The 19,787-nt window shown below is 41.7% G+C and overlaps 1 protein-coding gene across 1 annotated transcript in view; it reads left to right on the forward strand.

Moving 5' to 3' along the window:
- The window catches only part of slit3 (slit homolog 3 (Drosophila)), a 217,199-nt gene that overhangs the window by 120,183 nt on the left and 77,229 nt on the right, over window positions 1-19,787 (forward strand). Inside the window, exon 6 of the mRNA XM_062393846.1 lies at window positions 9,077-9,148. Within this exon, the coding sequence (XP_062249830.1) occupies window positions 9,077-9,148 (72 nt within the window). The remainder of the gene's footprint in view (window positions 1-9,076; window positions 9,149-19,787) is intronic.

Consider the following 19,787-nt stretch of genomic DNA (forward strand, 5'->3'; position numbering starts at 1 on the left):
TGCCATTAATCTGGTGAAACGTCAGGCTTGGAAAGCAAGAGCTGAATTCCTGTCAGACTTTGTTTGATTTCTTTCTGGCTCGGTCCGGTTCAGAAAATAGAATTGGGAGCATCACTCTAATTGACACCGGAGCACAACCTGATGTGAGTCTCCTGTCCTTGTCCCTCTGAGCACAATCACTTTAAGTGGGTGAAGTTAAGTTTCTGGAGTTTGCACATCGTCTCCACTCTGCAGTGCCGCACCCGCCTCTTTCCCTTTTAACACCAGACTCAATGTTTTAAAACAACTCTTCACTTTTTGCCAAAGCTATAAAGTTGCATTAATCAAGTTGTCGCTGCCCTCGTTAAAATGTTTCACACTAAATTGCTTTGACATACAAAGTGAATCATGGGAGAATCAGGCATTTAAAGAGCATTCATTTTTTCCCTCCCTCTTTTTGACGTGTTGCGATGCCTCCTCCTTCTCCTCTTTCCTGTCCTCCTCATCTTTCTCTTGTTTCTCCTCCCAGTCGTTCGACTTTCTTTCACTTTTTCATCACGTTTTTTTGCCTCCTGGCATGTTCTCCTTCCCCCTCTCCAACCCCTCAAACTGCCTCTTTCTTCCATTTTCCATCACTCCCTTGTTCTCTCTCTTCATCTCATATCCTTCCTTTGAAAAAGTGATTTTCCCCTCATCCATTATTCTCTTAATTCTCTCATCCCATCATTTGTCTTTCAGCCGTTTGTCTCCATCTCTTTTTTCTCTCTCCTTCGGTTCCTTTATGTATTTTTTTTATCTTTTTCAACATCCCTCCATTCCTATCCCTAACCAACCAGCCCTTTTACTTAACTTCTGTCTCTCCCTTTGCTTCCTCTTCCACTCCTCTAAATCCACCCATCCATCCCTCCATTAGACAAGGTGACTCCTGCAGTAAAAGGCTTCAGTCCTCCATTACACCGAAGATTAAAAAAAAACGTCAAGACATTCCGTCCCTCGTGGACACAGCATTGACTTTCTCGTTCAGCTCCCCCCCCCCCCGCTCGCCTTCACCTCCTCCCCTGTGTCTCTCACCGCCTCTTCACCTCTCTCGGTCCCTCTCGATATCTGTCCCTCTCTCTTTCCCCCTCACTCGCCATGTTTCTCAGATAGTCTCTGTCTCTCTCTCTCAGTTGTTCCCTTTCATGCTGCATAGTGGCTACCACAGCACTGTCGGCCATTTATTGCACTTCTTTCACGCGCATACACACACACACTCACACACACTCACACACACACACATGCACAGACATACTCACGGACACTTTCGACCCCTTCTCAGATTGACTGCTCTGCTGAAACTGCCAAGAACCTGGCAAAAACGATTACTGTAGTCCTCCACTAACCTAAGAAGACAGGTATATGCCCTACATCTGTGTGTAGGTGTTTGTGTGCGTACGTGTGAGCTCCGCTATACATTGTGCTGACTGCTGGTCCTGTCATCCCCCGAAACTCAACCTGTCAGTCAAACCACAGATGATAGAGGCAAAATGTAGAGCTGGAATGGATAGAAAGGGCCAAACTTCCTGTATTCAACATGCCTTGTGTTTCATGGTTGTATCGAACTCGCATTCTGGAAGCTTGTATCCCATCCAATTTTTGTTCTAATCAAATTTTCCAAAATCGAATCTTGTCCTGTCTTGTCTCGTCCTATTATTTTGTGTCTGGCGCTGTCAGAAAAGTCATCCTACTAACCACTCCTGTGCATTTGTGGTGTGTTTGGCATCTGGAACTTTTCTTCCTTCGCTCTCGAGCTCATCAGAAAGTCAGGACGTGGATAAAAAAGATGAAGAAGATCTGGCGGAGTGGTGTGCACACAGTGTGAGGCAGGTTTCCTCCACACACAGGAATTGACGAATCACGACTTACCCTGACACAGAAATACAAATGTACTTCATCTCCTAAACAGCAATGAGAAAAAACCTCTCCATCCTCACAAAACTGACCCTTTGCACCAACACCCACACCATTAGAAAAAACAAGTTGGTGGAAGTTAGGTTTAATGAATTCTTAGTATTCCGATTATTCCAACTGTTCTAAAGGCCTTGAATTGCTCATCTATTGTATCTGCAGGACTTTTTGCTCTGCCTCACATATTAGTTTCTGAATTTATTTGCGGTAAAAACAGCTAAAATACTTTATATCAGTTGCTACTGCAGTAGTCAGCACAAAGCATATACTGTGCGTTTCAAAAGCATATGGATATTCCTCAATAACATTAACCAATCAATCCAAACCGCTAATGGCTTCAGGGTCAATCACAGCTAACATTGGGTGAGAGGCAGGCTTCACCCTGGACTGGTCTCCAGTGTATCCCAGGGCCAATATACACAGGCAACACCTACAGTCAATTATCATAGTCTCCAATTAACCTGCAGAGAAAAGCCACCCAGACACGTGGAGAACATGCAAACTTCACACTGACGGACCCTAAACCCAGAGCTCACTTACTTTGAGGATACACTACTCCCCCATAACATTTAGTTCCTTGTGCTATTTGTGCTATTTTTCTTTTTAACTCAACACTGTTTTCAAATGAAAAACAGCCAGTAATTCAGTTAATGCTGCATTCATCCCTCAGGACGGATTTTATTCAAGCTGATCTGCAACATAAATTACATTCACACAATTACTTCACACTGTGGAAATGACAAACATATTCATGTCGGAATGAAAAACCGCAGATAATAACGAAGTTAGCAACCAATATAAAATAAATTTAAATGATACACGCACACAAAGTTTCTGTTCACATAGCTCTTGTAGACAGAGACTTTATTATTTAAACCTCACCAGCAGTTACTGGTTTAAACCCATTAAGTTGTGAGGTGCACATTCAAAAAACACTCATTGTTTGAAGGTGAAACTGTTTATGACTAGAAATATGATGATTTGTCAATAAGTCAAGACTTTTTCATATAAATAAAGTGTTTATCTCTTGGGAAATGTAGCCAGATATGCATCAAGCTTTAATCATTGAAGAAAACTATTTAATACAAATACACATGATTCATCATAATACCAAGAGATTTTCTTCAGACCAATCATTAAACTTAATATAAAGATTATACTACAGTGTGGGGCACTACAGTGTGGAGCAGTGAACTACTGTAATCCACCACAGATAGTCCATGTGTGTACAGTCGTGGTCACGCTTAAATCACAGCATATGTTAGTCACTCATGCCCTGAGGCGTGTGGCTGCAGTTGGATTACAGAGAAGCATGGACACATCAGATAAGCTACAGCTGTTTCATATGCCCTCACATTACACCTCAGTGCTCACATAGACACACGCTTTTTTATCTTGATGTGCAGCCATCACGTCCTCATATCGTACCTTGTTTTCCATCTGCCCGCCTTCTCGCTCTCTCACACACTTTTTATTGTGATAAAATTTAATTCATTTCTCCCGCCGGGTCCACCCATGCTCAGCGTGGTCACACTCACAGCACCTGCAGGCGGTTTGGACGAATGTGTTAAGAGAACATGATGTGTAATGTATTCAGCAACACAAACTCACTGTTCATTATTGTAAGAAACAGAAAAGGGGCCCACTCCTATGGCTTTACTTCTTTACCTTTCTCCCTCCTGTCATTCTGTCCTCTCTCTTCCCCCTCGCAAATCGCCTCCATGCTTCATGCTTCTCTACCCACAATGCAGTGCAAGGCGGCAGTTTGTTTGAATTATGACAACAGGGCCTTAGAGGGAGGTGAGAACATTGTGTCGGGCTGCGTGCACACTTATACACAAACGCCACACACAGAAACACACGTTTCTTACCTGCATTGGTGTGTGTCTTTGTCATTGCAGCTGCTCGCCTTAAGCTCTTTTTATGTTTTCCACAATTCCAACACTGGACAATAGTCGTATACATATAAATAGCTAGTATGCATGTGTATAAAATATAGCAAAGAAAAATGAATAATTAGTATATGTTTTTGAGAGCATCGAATCCTTAAACCAAGGTGACACCCACGGAAGTAGTGCACGATTGTCATTCAGTTGAATCTCCCCTGTCCAAGAATACCGGGTCTTGCCAGGAGATTAGGGAAGAAGAATGAAGACACTGTCACCAGCTTCCTTGAATCAGATTCCCATTTGTCTTTGCCCGACACAACCCCCCACGCACTTCTTTAAATTGCAGGATGTAGCTAATTCATTAAAGGTTGTGAGCAGCCAAGACTGGACGGAGGAAATGTCAATAGCTTTGTCTGAATTGTAACATCTTTAAGTGGACAGCTGTTGTATTTTCATCGCAGTGATACGATTTGCAATTCAGTTTTGACATAACGTTTTCTCAGAGTCACATATTAGAACAGACAAAACAACACAAGACCAGTGAGTTAGAGTTTTATAGATTTACTTTCATTTAAATTCAACTTTAAGATCAGATAAATGTTTTCAACGTCCTTTGTGGCCAAGAGAGTTACACAAATCATAAATCCACTTAAAGTTAATTTAAGGTTATATTCACTTTGTCAAGTTAGCAGAAAAAAAAGTTGAAGTAGAGTTGGAAGTAAAGCCACTTGTATTCTTGACTGCACGAAGCAACCTCAGTCCAGAGCACAGTCGACAAGTATGGACTAATAATTATGGCTTCATGTGCCCTTGAACAGCACTAAAACCGGACTCAACATTTGCAATTCAAAACCTTTCTTTGTGCAAATACAAATTTACTGCATAATGCCACATGAAGTGGAAGCCATGGCTGAAGTCCATCCACCCTCCATTAATCCCTCATCCTTGGCATTAGCTAGTGGAATTAAATCTATAGCACAGCAAACCTGATTCAATCCTCTCACTTGTTTGTGTTAGTTTCACAATTTTATATTTAGTTTGAAAGAAAAGCAGGAGAAATGTAGACAGAGTTAAATAATTGCTAAAGGCAGAGAGATATTTTTGACCACATCTCATCTCTCCTATTTTACTTTTACCTTCCATCCATGAACATGCAATATTTTTTCTCTGACCTTTATTCTTTAGTCTTCCTTCTCGTCTTCTTCTCTTTTGTGTCTTGGCTCTTCCTCTCTCCAGTCGCCTGACCCTTTCTTTTTATATCTTCCTCCGTGTCTCAAACTTCCTTCCTTAGTCGTTTCCTTCAATTTTCTACCTCCTATCATTCACATCCCTACAGCTTTCCTTTCAATCCTTTCACCTCTCACTCATTCACATTCTCATTTCTTCCATCATTGACTTTTTGTCTTCAGTCAATTCACCCCCTGACCAGGGTTCACTCATCTTTATTTACCTGTTTCTATCACAGAGTGTTAACAACAGAAGACGAGAGATTGTTTCCCGTTATAGACCTGAATGTGCCAAAGTGAAAGCTGCTACATTGCAGTTACAAAACTTCCTTTAGAATTTGTGCAGATGTTCATTAAAAACTGAAGAGAATATAATAATAGTCCAAACTAAAAAATATACCAATAACATTATTTTATTATGTTTCCCAAATTAATGTAGACATTTTTTATAGGCTTATTTAATCCAACAGAGATTCCGAGTGCAAGGTGACTATCAACACATTAGCATAGACACTCCCCTTTGGTGCCATCTGGAGCAAATGGATGCATTGAATCAAACTGCCAATTGGCTAAATGATAGACATGATTAAGCACACTAATTGTATCGAAGGGAATTATATTTTGGGGCACCTGTCCCCCCCCCATAATAATGTAATGTGGACACAGGAAGGTACACACTAGGGCTGTGAATTCAACACATACTAAAGATAAAGACCACTGAAACCCACACAGACACACAAAGTCCACTCTCATCCCTGATTCATACCAATCATGTCATAGCTAATCATGGTGCTTGGTGCACAAAGCTGTCAGAGGAATCTAATCATATCACAGAGGATGGAATCGTTCACTGTGGATACGGATGGAAGATGAGTCGCATGTTCTCAATTCTTAGAAAAAATAAATGTGTGAGGTTTCTGGAGGTTCTTCAAAATGATCAACACACAAGCGTGGAGCTGGTTTTAGCACTGGTGCCTCACAGCAAGAAGGGCATGTACTGCTCCTCCACCACCTCAACCTCTACACCCTGTTTTCTGACCTTGCACTATTTCCTGCACTAGCCTTCTAGTTTAACACATACACATGATACGCTTTGGATGCAAATATCAGGGACTGTAATAAATGTATTTGTTCTTTGTGATGGAACAACCTCGTTCATATACATCATAGTCTGTATTACAGAAAGAACATTACTGATAATTAAGTGTCTTTAATAACCTAAGTAAACGTTGGCGATTCTTCTCCATATGGCTGATCAGGCTGTGAACCAGTGCCATCATAAAACAAAAGCAAGACTTTTGATTACATTAAACACAAATATGGCAAAGCCATATGCTGGTAAAATTACTAGAGTCCAGTCATTGAACAGATGCTCAAACTCACAGCTTTCTCCCAACAAGCCGCCAAAAATAAAGAAAATTCATAAATGCAGAACTCTGCTTTTAACAAGAGTGTAAACCCATTAAACTATTATTCTCCGCTGTTACACAACAGAGTGGTTAAGTCCACCCTGATGATCCCAGTGATCTTTACAGAACAAACTGTGCTCAGCTAATCAAGCACAGCATGGCAAGGCGGTGAAGAACTTATCTCTCAGTCACCTCTAAAATATAACTGCATTGCATCAAAGCAGATCAAAACAACTCCTCGGTCTCCAGGATCCTTTGGAGAGCCGAAAATAATTACGTTGCGAGCCAAACCTGGCCTGTGGGCACAGAGTTGTTTGATATTTACTGTCTTCAGTCCAAACTGAACTCATGCCAATTGTTAACCACCACCATCTGGTCAATATCAAGCAGAAATACATGAAAAATGTGCTTTGCTCTGCTGCGCAGGGGACCGCTTTCAATGAACCTGAACTTCTCCAGCAAGGAGAAAATGTAAAAAAATCAAAACATATGATTCAGCCAAGCACGATCACAGTGTTGTGGCTTTTCATGGTTGTTGTCATTATGTAACTGTCATCGTCAATGTGTTTCAGGAGGTCAAATAGCTCCAATAAGATAATGATTTCCACCTTTTTCTTATATGTTTTTCCACATCATCTTGTCTGAAGCCACAGCTCTGGAGCTGTTCTCTGACCAGCGGCTGCTCACAATGCAGCTTCATATTGCAGTGCACTCGTGGTGTACTAGTAACTACACTTTTCAGATGCTCTGAGGAGTTATCCATCATATTCCTCTCACACACCCACACCTATATGCACATATAAAAACAAACCAAAGGATATGTTGCTCCTGAAGCCCAGATGCAATCTGTGTTGCCCTACAGGAAAACACAGCCCATTTTGAGAAGCGCCTTCCTCAGGGTTAAAAAGCTGACATGACTGATCCAACAGGTGCTGCAGAGCGCAACACAGACACCTTGGCTATATGTGGAGGAGAAGAAAAGGAGATTTAAAAGGCTGATAAAAGAAAACAGGGACAAAAAAGTGGATTAGCAAAGGATAGACAGGAGTGTGAGAGGACAAAAGGTGAAGGGAAATCACAGATGAGAGGAGACCCTGGACTCCTAGTGGGATATAAAAAGTGGATTATGAATGGAGAGAGGAAGAAAACATGAACAATGCAGAAGATGGATGCTCGTAAATAAGGGGAGAAAAAAGAAAAGGAGAGGGGGAAAGTCAAAGAAAAAAGGGATTAGGGATGGAGGGCTCCAGTGAAAGAGAAATGAGATGGGATGAGGACAAGGAGGAGAACATTAGGGTGAATTGATATGTTGTAAGTGTCTGGAGAGAAGATGGCAACTGTGTGGGTGTATGTGTGTGTGTACCTGTTTCCATGATTATGTGTGTTCAACAGGCTAAATGCTCCTCATCCTTTTTTGTTGATTTAAAGAAAAAAAACAAGAAGATACTTGTCTGCCCTTTGTGTCTTTCCATCTGCAATACATTCATCAGAAGAAGAAGAGAGGGGGAGGAGAGACAGACGGATGGATGGATAAGAAGAATGGAGCGAGGGAGAGAGAGAGAGGATCGGAGGTTTCAGGGTGGTTGGGTTCATGGATGGATGGAGGGATTGACGGTGGCAAGGGGGCGGAGGTTTGAATACCTAGACCTGGGCAAATTAAAGTAAACGCAAAGCTGGTGGATGATGGAGGGGCATAGGGTGCACCTGGGAGTCCGGTGAACGAGGCTACCAGCAAGCCACGGAGGGGGGGTGGTGGAGATAGTGAGAGAGAGAGAGAGAGAGTGAAAGAGAGGAAGGAAGGACGGACGGAGAACAGGAAAAAGCGGCATAGTCGTGACTGTAGGTTGATTTACGGCGGCTTTCCTTTTAATGAAATTGTTTCAGTGACAGAGCCGGTAAAAGGCCCTTAATGGATTGGCTGGCCTAATGTAATGAAATTACTCCCTCTTTCACTACAGAGAGAGAAAAAAAAGAATAAAAGAGGACATGGGGAGGAGGAGGCGGAGGAGGATGGAAGAGGAGGAGCGGGAGAGGAGAAAATGCAATTAATATTTACAGAACAGACAAGCAGGGTGGGCTTTAGTAGCTACGGCTCGCTCGCTCTCTCCTTCAGTGAGTCTACCTCTCTCGTCCCTCTCTCTCCCGGTGGCCAGTGTGCGCTGGGCGTACGGCGAGGAAGGGAGGTGATAGGCTGATGCCAGACAGGCCACTTCAGCGCACCGGTCTCCTCTCTCGCGCTCTCCTTTTCCTCCGCTCCTCTCCTCAGGGCTGGCCACATCAGCACTGAGGTGAGAGACTTCACTTGTGGGCTCTCGTCTGGACTGGGTTTCCCTGCGGTGGTTGTGTGTCTGTCAGTGTGCGAGCGTGTGTGTGGGAAAGAGTTAAAGCCAGGATCTCCCACCTGCTATCTTAAGCCCACTACTGAGGTGTCACCTCACACACACTCCCACAGACACACACACACTTTCACGGAGCCCATCTTTTGCTAGTCCCCCCCCCCCCCCCCCCCCCCCAGCTGAGCGGGACCCTGCCGACTTGCGCCTGACACTCTCCCATCTCTGTCTCCCATCTGTGTGGTTGTGTGTGTGTGTGTGCGTGCTTGTGTGTGTGTGTGTGCATGCTGCAGGCAACTGGACAGCAACCACATCAGCTGCATCGAAGATGGAGCTTTCCGGGCGCTACGCGATCTGGAGATACTGTAAGTAGAGACAAAACCCTGGTCCTCTCACTCTGACTGCTCCATCTCTCTCCTCCTCCTCCTCCTCTTCTGCCTCTTCTCCTCATCAGTCTCTTCTTCTCCTCTCTCCCCCGTCTCCTGAGCTGTCTGTGAAGCAGGGATCTGTCCTGTTCTCTCACTATCAACATTGTTTCCTGTCTCATTCTGTCCCTTATCTCTTTACGCTGCTCTTTTCTTTCATGTGCAGATTCACATCTTCCTCTCCTCTGCTCTCTTCGTCTCTGTTAGTTGCGTGTCATCCCTTGTTCTTTACCCTTCATCTACTTTTCTCTTGATACAAATCCTCTTTTTCTCTTGAATATGAGAAAAGCTTCAACTTGACAATGCTTTTTGTGAGAGGATTAAGTTTCTTCTAATGTTCCGATGTGAATTATCTTTGTGTCATGTATGTGTTTGAGCTAAAGTGCGTGTCGTTGGATAAAAGAAAGTGTAGATAACCTGTTCATTCAGCAGCACATCTATGGTCCTTGACGTACAATATTCTGAAAGTACCAACACACAGACACATACGCACAGACACACACACACAGACACACACAAGCAAAGGGAGTGTGGAATAAACTGCATCTGCCACCTGCTGTGGTTTGCGTTTTCCCTGCACCATGTGTTAATGCATGTTGGTGACTTCCTCTGCATATAGGAGGACGTTAATTATATATAACGTGTTTGCTTCCAGCTGTGTATGTGATTGTGTGTGTGTAATGTTGAGTACAAGTGTGTAGCTCAGTGTGTGTGTGTGTGTGTGTGTGTCTGTGGAAGTTTGTGTATCTGATCTGTCCACATTTTCCGAGCTGCTCATTTGTCACTATGCTCCAGAGGTGTGACTGGCAACGGTGCAGTGCTGGGTTGTTCTGGGAAAAGCTTCTACCGTCTCTGCATCTGCATCATTGTGCACGGGTGTCTCTGTGTGTGCATGTGTGTGTCAGTGGCATTTGTTCTTGCACAGAGGCAGATGCTCTGCTTCAATGTGCGTTGTGCATCTCACCCTCAACTCATTGCAACAACTTAGCAATCAGATCGTTTATGTCGTGGTTAAACACAGTATATTCAGGTTAATGTGTCAGAAAGACAGAAAGAAAGTGGAGAAAAATGTATTTCTCTGCTTGGCACAAGCATTGGGTCATTTGTCTGAAGGGTTGTTGGCAAGTCCTATTCGTATTCTGCTGTGTGTTGCTGACGGTTGGAAAGGTTAGTCGTATTGTTGCTGAATGTGATTATTAGAGGGTAAAGCTGTTTAGCAATTGAGGAAAGAAAAGAGAGAGAGAGAGGCACAAAGACAAAGACAGGCAAAGAGATATGAAGAAAGGCAGAAGAGAGGAGAGACGGACAGGAAAAAGATGGCAGAAGAAAAGAAGCCCAACATGATCGTCTTTAACAATGTGTCGCTCTTCATTTTTACATTGTTCCAATGCTGCTTCATCATTATGAGTGGTTCAGGTTCGGGCAGTGAGACAAAGAAGATCAGACTCTAGAGGCTAATAATATAGATTCATTGTAGGAGAAGGAAGTTAAAGCCTTTCATGGTTATAAAAATATAAAATAAGCTATTTTATTTTCATTATTTAAGCAGTTTGAATAAATAATGTAAATCTGGTTAATTCTGGAAACAAAATGTCCCTCATGATCCCATTAAAACAATCAGACGTTATATATGTGGCACTTTTCAAACAAATCAAAATGATGACAAAAAGTATTATTTTAAAAATGAATTAAAAAAAGACGATTTAGAGACTCTGCCAGAAAGTATGGATATACAGCATCAAAAGACAGTTAAGATCTCCAAATATATAGATATGTTTAGACAACATTTCTATAAAACAAAATATGAAATGGTTTGTGCTCAGGACCTGATACAATCCAGGGCTGCAGAATCTATGATAACGCTCTAAGGTTCATGTGCTCATTTACTCATGTTGCAAAACCTGCATCCCACTCACTGAAACCATTGAGTCCCAACAGAATCAGGCCCATCTTCATGAAACTCCTACTGTAAGTGTTGTCGGTGCAGCCTTGTGCTGTCTGATGTGTTCAATGAATGATTAAAGAGATCGGTGGAAAAACATTCAATAGCCCACATGGTAGTTTACACCGTGGATCACAGCCCGAACAAATCTCACTACTAATCTCCAATGTCAGGCATCAACAAGGTATCGATATTGTTCTGCAGCAAAATTTTAATTTCTGCTTGAAATGCTGAAAAAAAAAAGTGTATTCCTCCATCCATCATTCAACCTGTCAGGTTCACCTTTCAAGGTTTTATTTCCTCATAGCAAAGTTTTTATTTTCTTTCTCTGATTCGCCAGCTTCAGTTTTTGCTCAGCGCACAATGAAAGTGATCGGGGGCAGATAGAGGGGGGAAGGGGATGGGGGGGATGGGGGGGTCAGCAGCGTGAGATACAACATATTAGCAATTCATAAGTCTCTGACAGCTGACTGCTCTGCGAGATTTACAATTCACTGTAAATGCGCAGCCATTCCCATTCAGCAGACAGCATGACAGCACACAGTATATTCAGCGAATGTGACGTTTTAATAAAGGCAGGTGTGTGCTTCTGTGTGTGTGTGTGTGTGTCTGCCGGTGTGTTTGTGTGCAAAATGTTTGTGCGTGTGTGCAAAGGGCATGAATGACAGTAGGCAATTCTGCCGCTGGACTGATCTTCATTTCTGGCATCTTAAAACACACACAGACAGATGTACACACACATGCACAAACACACACACACACGTGCACAAACACAGACGCAGACCCATCTGTCCAGATCTGGGGGTTCATTTCGTGACTGAGGTACAAAATGGGTTGACAGAGGTGGCAGTGATTGGAGTTCATGCGACTGCACCATCAGGTAGGTTTATTTGTGTGTGCTTACATCTGGACACACACACACACACACACAGTGACACATGAATGTATATGTGGGAGTGTGTGCAGGGTTGTGCTTCATTTTGAGGACCTGTGTGTGTTTCAGGCTTTTTTAGTAAGAACTTTTTTCACAAGAATCCACCAGCAGTTCTTCACTAGGTCAGAATTTGTCTATCAGTCAATCAATAGTATAAATTGATTCCAGAACAAAAACCCTAACGGAAATGCTTGATAGTTAAATCTTCAGTGAACCACTGGGATTAAACATGTGGCTGTGACAGAGGTCAGGCAATGGGCTTGAAGGTTAATACGGCCCATGATGGCACCTGCGTGTGTTTTCCGTTATGGCCGCACATGCATGTATCTCATTACATGTTTTTCTATATTTGATAGTCAATCTATGCATCCATTGGTCAATTTGTGTGTTCAAGTCATTTCTCACTTCCCCGCTCATTAAAACGACCAGTCGATGAACGATGGACCTTGTGAGGCGATGAGCGTCTGCGCACATGTTTGAGAACGTGTGGTTGTACGTGTGCAGTCCCGCTGTCTAAGTGCATTGCCCAAGACTGGCTGACAAATTGATGGTGTGTGTCTCTGTGTGTGTGCTTCAGCCATTTGTGTGAGTCAGGCTAATTGAAAGCCACTAACGAATCTCCACATTAATTAATCTAGTCATTTTTAATTAGCCGCTGTTTCTTGGTGGCCTAGGTTTTTTCTGAGCTGCTTAATATGTTCCACGGCTGCAGCGTTGACGAGTCCAGGCTGCAAATTGGAGCGTTGGGTTGACTTTGAAAATGATAAGTGGATTTTAGTTTGTTCGTTTTATTTATCTTTTCGTAATTGTTCCGGGAAATAAAATTTAAAAAAAAATGCAGTGATGGGGTGTTCATTTAATTATTATTAAATAAGACAACATATTATAACTAAGAGACATTTTGATAGACAATTTACAAAATGTTTCATGAATCACAAAATGAAAAATGTTGTGGATGTGGCAAAAGACCTCATCATTTGTTGATTGTTGGACAAGCATTGTTAAGCTATACACAAAAGACAAAAAGATGACGCAGGTTTACTTTGTCGTTTGGCGACAGAAGAACAACATTTTACAAACAACATTTTAGCGCATTTCACGCATTTCAAACTCAACCCTTATATCAAGCGCTAAGTATAATAGAAGTGGAGACATGTCCAACACAGTGCAATGTAAGCAGCTGTATTCAGGTGACAGCCTCGATACAGCCGAAATCCCCCTTGTGGGACAAGGAAAACTTTGTAGTGGCTGTAATATTACTGAGCAGTTTTCCTGCTGTAATCTATCTCGCTGCTAACATTCTGTGCATACTCGTATTCAAGATCAGATCCCGGCTCGACATTGTACAAATATTTAAGAAATTACAACCCTATCCTGTTATTTAGTTGTACTTACTGCATAGTTTTGTTTGCAACTACGGCGTTGTAATCCAAGTAGTTTGAGATAGGGTAGGAGATTTTAAATTAAAAGTAAAATTACAGCGCTGGAATTTTGTATATAATGTTCAGGTGAATAGAAATCAAAATGAAGCATCTACTCCATCATTTTAAAGATACAATGTTCTGTAGCACCTCTGAGATATACTTGGCACTTTCAAAGCCTCGTATCACTGAGCAATAGATAAAATAAAATTGATACCACTCACATCTAAATAAAATACCTGAGAGTTTTATTATTGATTCATTTATTTTCTATATTCAAAGAAATGAATAGATTCTGTGACGTTCAGGATGAAGTGATTTGAACCGCTGTTAATCTCCGTGTCTTGGTTTGACAGAAGAGTTTTGCTTCCTGAAGAGGTTCAGGGAGAAAGATGGAAATGACTAAAGACACTTTTACATTCACCATTTCCTATATCTGCTCCCTCTACTCGTATGTCCTTAGATAGTCTCTTTCTCTCGCTTCCTCTCCGCTCCGCTCACCATTTCATGGCTGCCAGGATGAAAGTGGAGGATCAGTGTTGTAAAAGCAAGGCAGTGCTGGGCTATGATTTATTTAGACCCAAAAAGATTGCGGTTACCATCCCGTCCCTTTTTTTGCCAGAAGAGACAAGACACGGGAGATTTCCGGGGGGTGGAGGGAGTTCACAAAATGGAAAAGGGCAGAACGAGGGATTTGAGCGGAGGGGAAGAGAGGAAAGAGTGTGGTATCGCTGTTGTAAAAACAGCCAGTTTCCTGGTCATCATTTATTTATCTGCTGTTGGACCTGAGGATAGGGAAGGAGGGAAGAAGCAGGCAATAAAGAGGAAGAGACAGGAATGGAGGGAGCACAACAAGGCAAAGATAAAAAGATTATGAAGGATTAAGATAATAAAGCATGAAGATAAAGAACATAGAGAAAAGAGGACAGATAAATGGATGAATGCAACACAAATACAAACAAGGAGGCAGACGAGGAGGTTCAGAAAGTGAGCCAAGAAGAAAGAGACGGGGGGCACGAAGGTGTAGAAGTCATCAGAGAGTGAGAAGAGACAGAAAAGCGCAGAAACACTGATGTGATGTGAGCGGGTAAAAAAAAAAAAAAAAAAAAAGAAGTGATGGAAAATAAATTGAACAGATCAGAGGGAGGGAAGCAGGGAGGCATTAATTATTGATGGAACAAATGTCTGACTGACTGACTCAATTTGGCCATTTGTTGTTTCCAGACCACGGAGGCTGTTAGATAGACACAGTGTTTCTCAAAGTGAGGATGGAGTCACCCACTGGGGAACTGGTGGGAGGATTATCAGGGTCCTTCAGGCAAATCCGGCTGAAAATCACAGGGTTTCGTTTTTATTCAAAATGGAGTTGATCCTCTGTTTCTCAAATTGAATAATCTGTACTTTTGTTTTCAAGTTTTGAATTATTTACTGCTAAGGCAAATTATAAATTGAAATTGAACCTGTCAACTGTTAAAGGTTTAAAGTAAACTTAATTTAGATGTACAAATATAAATATAAATGCATTAAACATTTATAATCCCTGATTTAAAAACTGATCTGTCAACTCATGTGACCTCAGTGGATCCAACGAGCTGACATTCAAACAGCAAATAACCCTCAATGAACTGAACAGAGAGGAAAAGTTGTTTCATAATGGTGATCATTAATATATTTTTTAACACTCATGTCTCAAAGTCACACGCTGGCTCTTTGAATTTAAGCCTGTATCCTTCCTGTTATAAATCGTTGTCACAGTCGGGCTTCGGGTCCAACTTGACCTCTGCTGAAGGTCGTCCTTTCTCCCTCTTTAATATCCGCCCAGTCATTTTGGCTCTGGCCTGAAATGAAGATAAACTCCAGTTATGCCATGGTGAAAAATTTAAAAAGGAAATTAGCATGCTCTGGTGACTTTAGTTGCCACCGCCTGCAGATTAGAGGAGCGGGTCATTTGGTTGGGATATTGCCAGTCAATCTCTCAAGTGAACTTTTTGGCTGCTCTGTAAAGCTCATGCGCTTCCAGGAGCCAAAATAATGGTTTTATATTTTTGCATTAACCTGCCTTCTCTCTGCATGTTGATTGTAACAAAGTTATAGTTTTGTTTGAGAGTCATAAACATGCCGGTAATGAGAAGCCTCATTAACAGAGGAATCACAGCAGGGACACGGTTTGAGAAAAGACTGAAAGGTGTTTAAATGGATGTGTTCTGAAACATTAACCACGATGCAATAGCTTGATTCACTAACAGACATAAGATAAGAAACATCAATCATGCAGAATTTCTTCACATCAACATTAAAGAATACATTTTGTGAAGCCTATACGTTACCCTTAGAAAAGTAAAGTTATGAGCTAAACAATTCTCATAGGCCGCCAGCTGTTGTTGAGGAGGTGGGGCAGGTCGTCCCCTACTGACCAACATGGTTCAATTCCCAGGTCCTCCAGTCCATATGCTGAAGTGTCCTTAGGCAAAGGCCCCCATATAATCCCTCACGGCTGCTTCATAACTGTATGACTGATGTGTGACAGAAAAAGTGCTGCATTTAGAAGCGCTGTATAAATGTGTGTCGGCGAAAGGGTGTGCATGACTTGGTGTGAAGTGCTGTAAGTGGTTGTTACGACTGGAGAAGCGCTTTTGTAAATTCATTTTACCATTAGATTTAAACACTTTGTTATTGTCGGGGGGGGCAGGTTTAGCTTTGGCAGGTAAAGAGAAAAAAGTGAGCGTGAATGGTGGAAACAGAAGTGAAACCGGGATTAAAACTGACAGCTCCTCTTGTGCAGCAACCAGTCCCTTTCAAAACCGGCAAGAACTCCAGCTGCTTGATCCAGTGTTCATTCTTTCTCCAGACGAGTCAATTCATCGACATCCCTCTGTTTGATTCTATTCCAGGACTTTAGTTACATTGATTACACGATATAAAAACATCTGTCTTTACAAAGGTTTACACAAGTTCCTCAACAGATCAAAAGATGCTGAAATCCCTTCAAACATAAAAACCGATCCAAACTTGACTCATTATTCTTTCACTTTAAATCACCAACACATTGCAAACCATGGACGACTTTTCATATTTGTCATTAAACACCTATCAGAATCCATTAGAACCACACACTGATTCTAAACAAGTGATTGTTCTAACCACGATCGTTGCTGATGCGTGTCAGTGAACTTGAAAGTGTTGACATTCAGCAAAAAAAGATTCATCTTAATTACTCGACAGTCCTTTTCATCTGGATAGAAGACGTGAAGGCTTCGGATTGGCCCCGCCACAGCTCATGAACACATTCTGTATTTTGGAAGTGAAGCCGTCTTTGGTCTCTGTATCCATTACAAAGGTCAGACCCTGCTCGGAGCTGCATGTCCGGGAAAGATTGCTGCTAATAAACACATTTGTTAGAGAGTTTCCCAAGAGAAACGCTGTGATTAATAAAGACAACAAATACAAAGACTGTTTTGCTACTAATATTTCCATTTCATGTTCCGATTAACGCTGCGATGCCACACGGAGGGAAACCGAAACATGACTTTCCTTTAGCGCTTGATTGAGACGAGAACCATGACTGTCAAACTCAACAACCCCACGCAAACCTTTTTCCTAATACTATGATTGCACATTTTTCCTAATAGCGTTCGACAGTGAAATATGTTTGTGCTCAAACTTGTAAGGCCAATAAACATGCCAGAAGTGGAAATGCAAAGACATGATAAACACAATCTTCTTATTTGACGAGGAGCCTCTCGATCCGCTTCGTCGGTTCGATTCCCGAGTATTCCTCGTCTCTGCAATCACGTCAGTGCAGATGGGAGGCATTCCTCCTTTGCGACTAATGACTGTGTGTGCCAGTGCGTGTGTGTTTTTTCTCAGCGAGAGCTAATTTAACGCTGAGTGCCGGCGCTGAAAGCAGGCCGACCTCGCTCCGCTGTGCCCTGAAGTCTTTCCATATCTTATTGTGTTCATTTGTATCAATGAGGAATGTAGAATTAGAACGGATCAACTTCCTTTAATCTCTGAAATACTAAGCTGGATGTGTGTTATCTACTTCTTTTTGTACTTTTGTACTTTATTTAATTATGTTATTATATCTGCCAAGGAGGTTACATTTGACTTTTGTCTCTCTATTTGCTAGTAACCATGAAACTTGGTGGAAGGATGAAGTAATAGGAAAGAACCCATTACATTTTATTGTGTAGCCGTATAAATGGACAGATCCAGTGCTTGCACATGAAACCACAGCTTCCGAGTGAAAGGTACTGGTACACAGACTAAAGCGTGAACAAGTTGTCACATGTATCACCACAATTGCAGCTGAAATTTTGAGGTCTGCTTGTATGGTAACAGCTTTATGGACGAAAGAGCTGAACAGAGTAAAGCAATGCAGCTATGGATCAAAACACAAACTCAGACATCTCTTATTTTATTATGAGCTGTGGAAAAAATCATTATGAACCTGTGGCTGGCAAATAACAACATGGCAACTCGCCACAGTCCAAAAAATGTACAGGGAACATTGCTTTGAGATGAAGAGATACCGTGTTAGTCTTGGCAGAGGTATGCATTCAATGAACTGTAATAGTATATTTAGTGTTCCTTTGTGGTTTAGAGTTTTAGCCACCAGCCTTCTTTAAATTCAGTGACCTGTAGCTTCCTGTTCTGCCTCCAGCTAAACCCCGATTTAAAAAAATCACGCTCTAGAGCTTTTCCTGATTTACTATTTTCTGCTCAGTTGCATAAATCTGTACTTGTAGATTGATTGCAATCACAAGGGCAAACCGATCGTTACTAATGCCTTGCGATGACTCAATCAATAATATATAATCTATTTGAAAGCACTTAGCAAATAGCTAACACCTAATTTGGAATTCCACTGTGTTTTAGCAAGTGTGTCCGTGTGTCTTTGAATGAGTTAATCCAGTTAGCGCATGTGTCTGCCAGGCCACATCAGAATAAATGATGGGTCCCTCTGTGATGATGAATGGTAATTTAGATTTAACATAACTGGACTAACGAGCGCGCTAATGACTCCAAAGCTAGTCTGGACAGCTCTCACCCGACGGGCTCACGCCTTGCATCCCAATGAGCTAGGGAAAGGGCACCCTCAATACACACACACACTCAACACACACATACACACACACACACACTCAACATACACGTACACACTTAGAAGAAAAACATGCCCAAGGGTTGTAATAATTGCATGCATACAAATCAAAAATTCACAAATGGTTCTGATGGGGAAGCACGCACGTACATAGCCACACACACAAACACACACACCGCTTGTTGCTGTGTGCACATGTGTGTGTGTGCACTTCTCAGAACTCCATGTGTAGTGGAGAGCAGCGATGTCACCCTAATATGAAGCTGATTAATTGATAATCATTCATAGGCCAGTTTTCAACCAGCCGAATTAGACGCAGTTTTCGTTCACTGATTTTTTTCCCCCGCTGACAACAAAGATTGATGAAAATAGACGATAAGTACTTGATCATTTTCAGATATAAATAGAATTAATCGGTTTCATTTTTCGAAAGGGTCTTTATCTCAGTCAAAAATGATAAAGACAATGAATTTTCAGGGAATTATATATAGAGTGTCCTGAGATTTGTCAAGGTACCGTTTATGCCGTGTTTTTACTTCACGGGGTTGTGTCTTTTTCAAAACATTAGAAAATTTGAAATAAAATAATCCCCCGTTAACTGATTCCGAGGCCGCCGACTTTATATTCACAGAGGTATCGATCCTGTCAGAGCAACAGATTCTTACGTCTATGTTGAGTGACATGTTCAAATATGGGCTGTGACTTTAGGACAGTATTTGTGAATTAGTGCCATTATAGAAACCACTGATTGTCTTCATGTGTATCCACACTCAATACATTCAGCGTTCAATTCCTGAAAATGGATCCAGCAACTGCCGAAGTGTCCACAACATCTTAATTCTTCGTTACGTTATTACTGACCAGAAATCAGTCTGGATATTTTTTTTCCTAGTTTTAGTTTTTAAGACAATTTTTGAAGCGAAGTAGACAGCTTGAGGTGAAGGTTTTATATAAATAGATTAAAATACTTTTCAGACAAGCACGTCTCGGACCTGAACAACCTCCCGCTGCATTCTTCTTATGTTCAAGGCAAATGAAATGAAAAAAAAAAAAAAGACTTTTGAGAATTTAGCTCAGAAACCACAGATATATTCTGCAAATGAATATTGTAATGGCTTTAAAGTATGTAAATAATCAAATATTCTACAGATGAGAGACTGATATGAGAGCATATCCTG

Source organism: Platichthys flesus, chromosome 8 (genome assembly GCF_949316205.1).
Source record: "Platichthys flesus chromosome 8, fPlaFle2.1, whole genome shotgun sequence".
Taxonomy (NCBI): Eukaryota; Metazoa; Chordata; class Actinopteri; order Pleuronectiformes; family Pleuronectidae; genus Platichthys; species Platichthys flesus.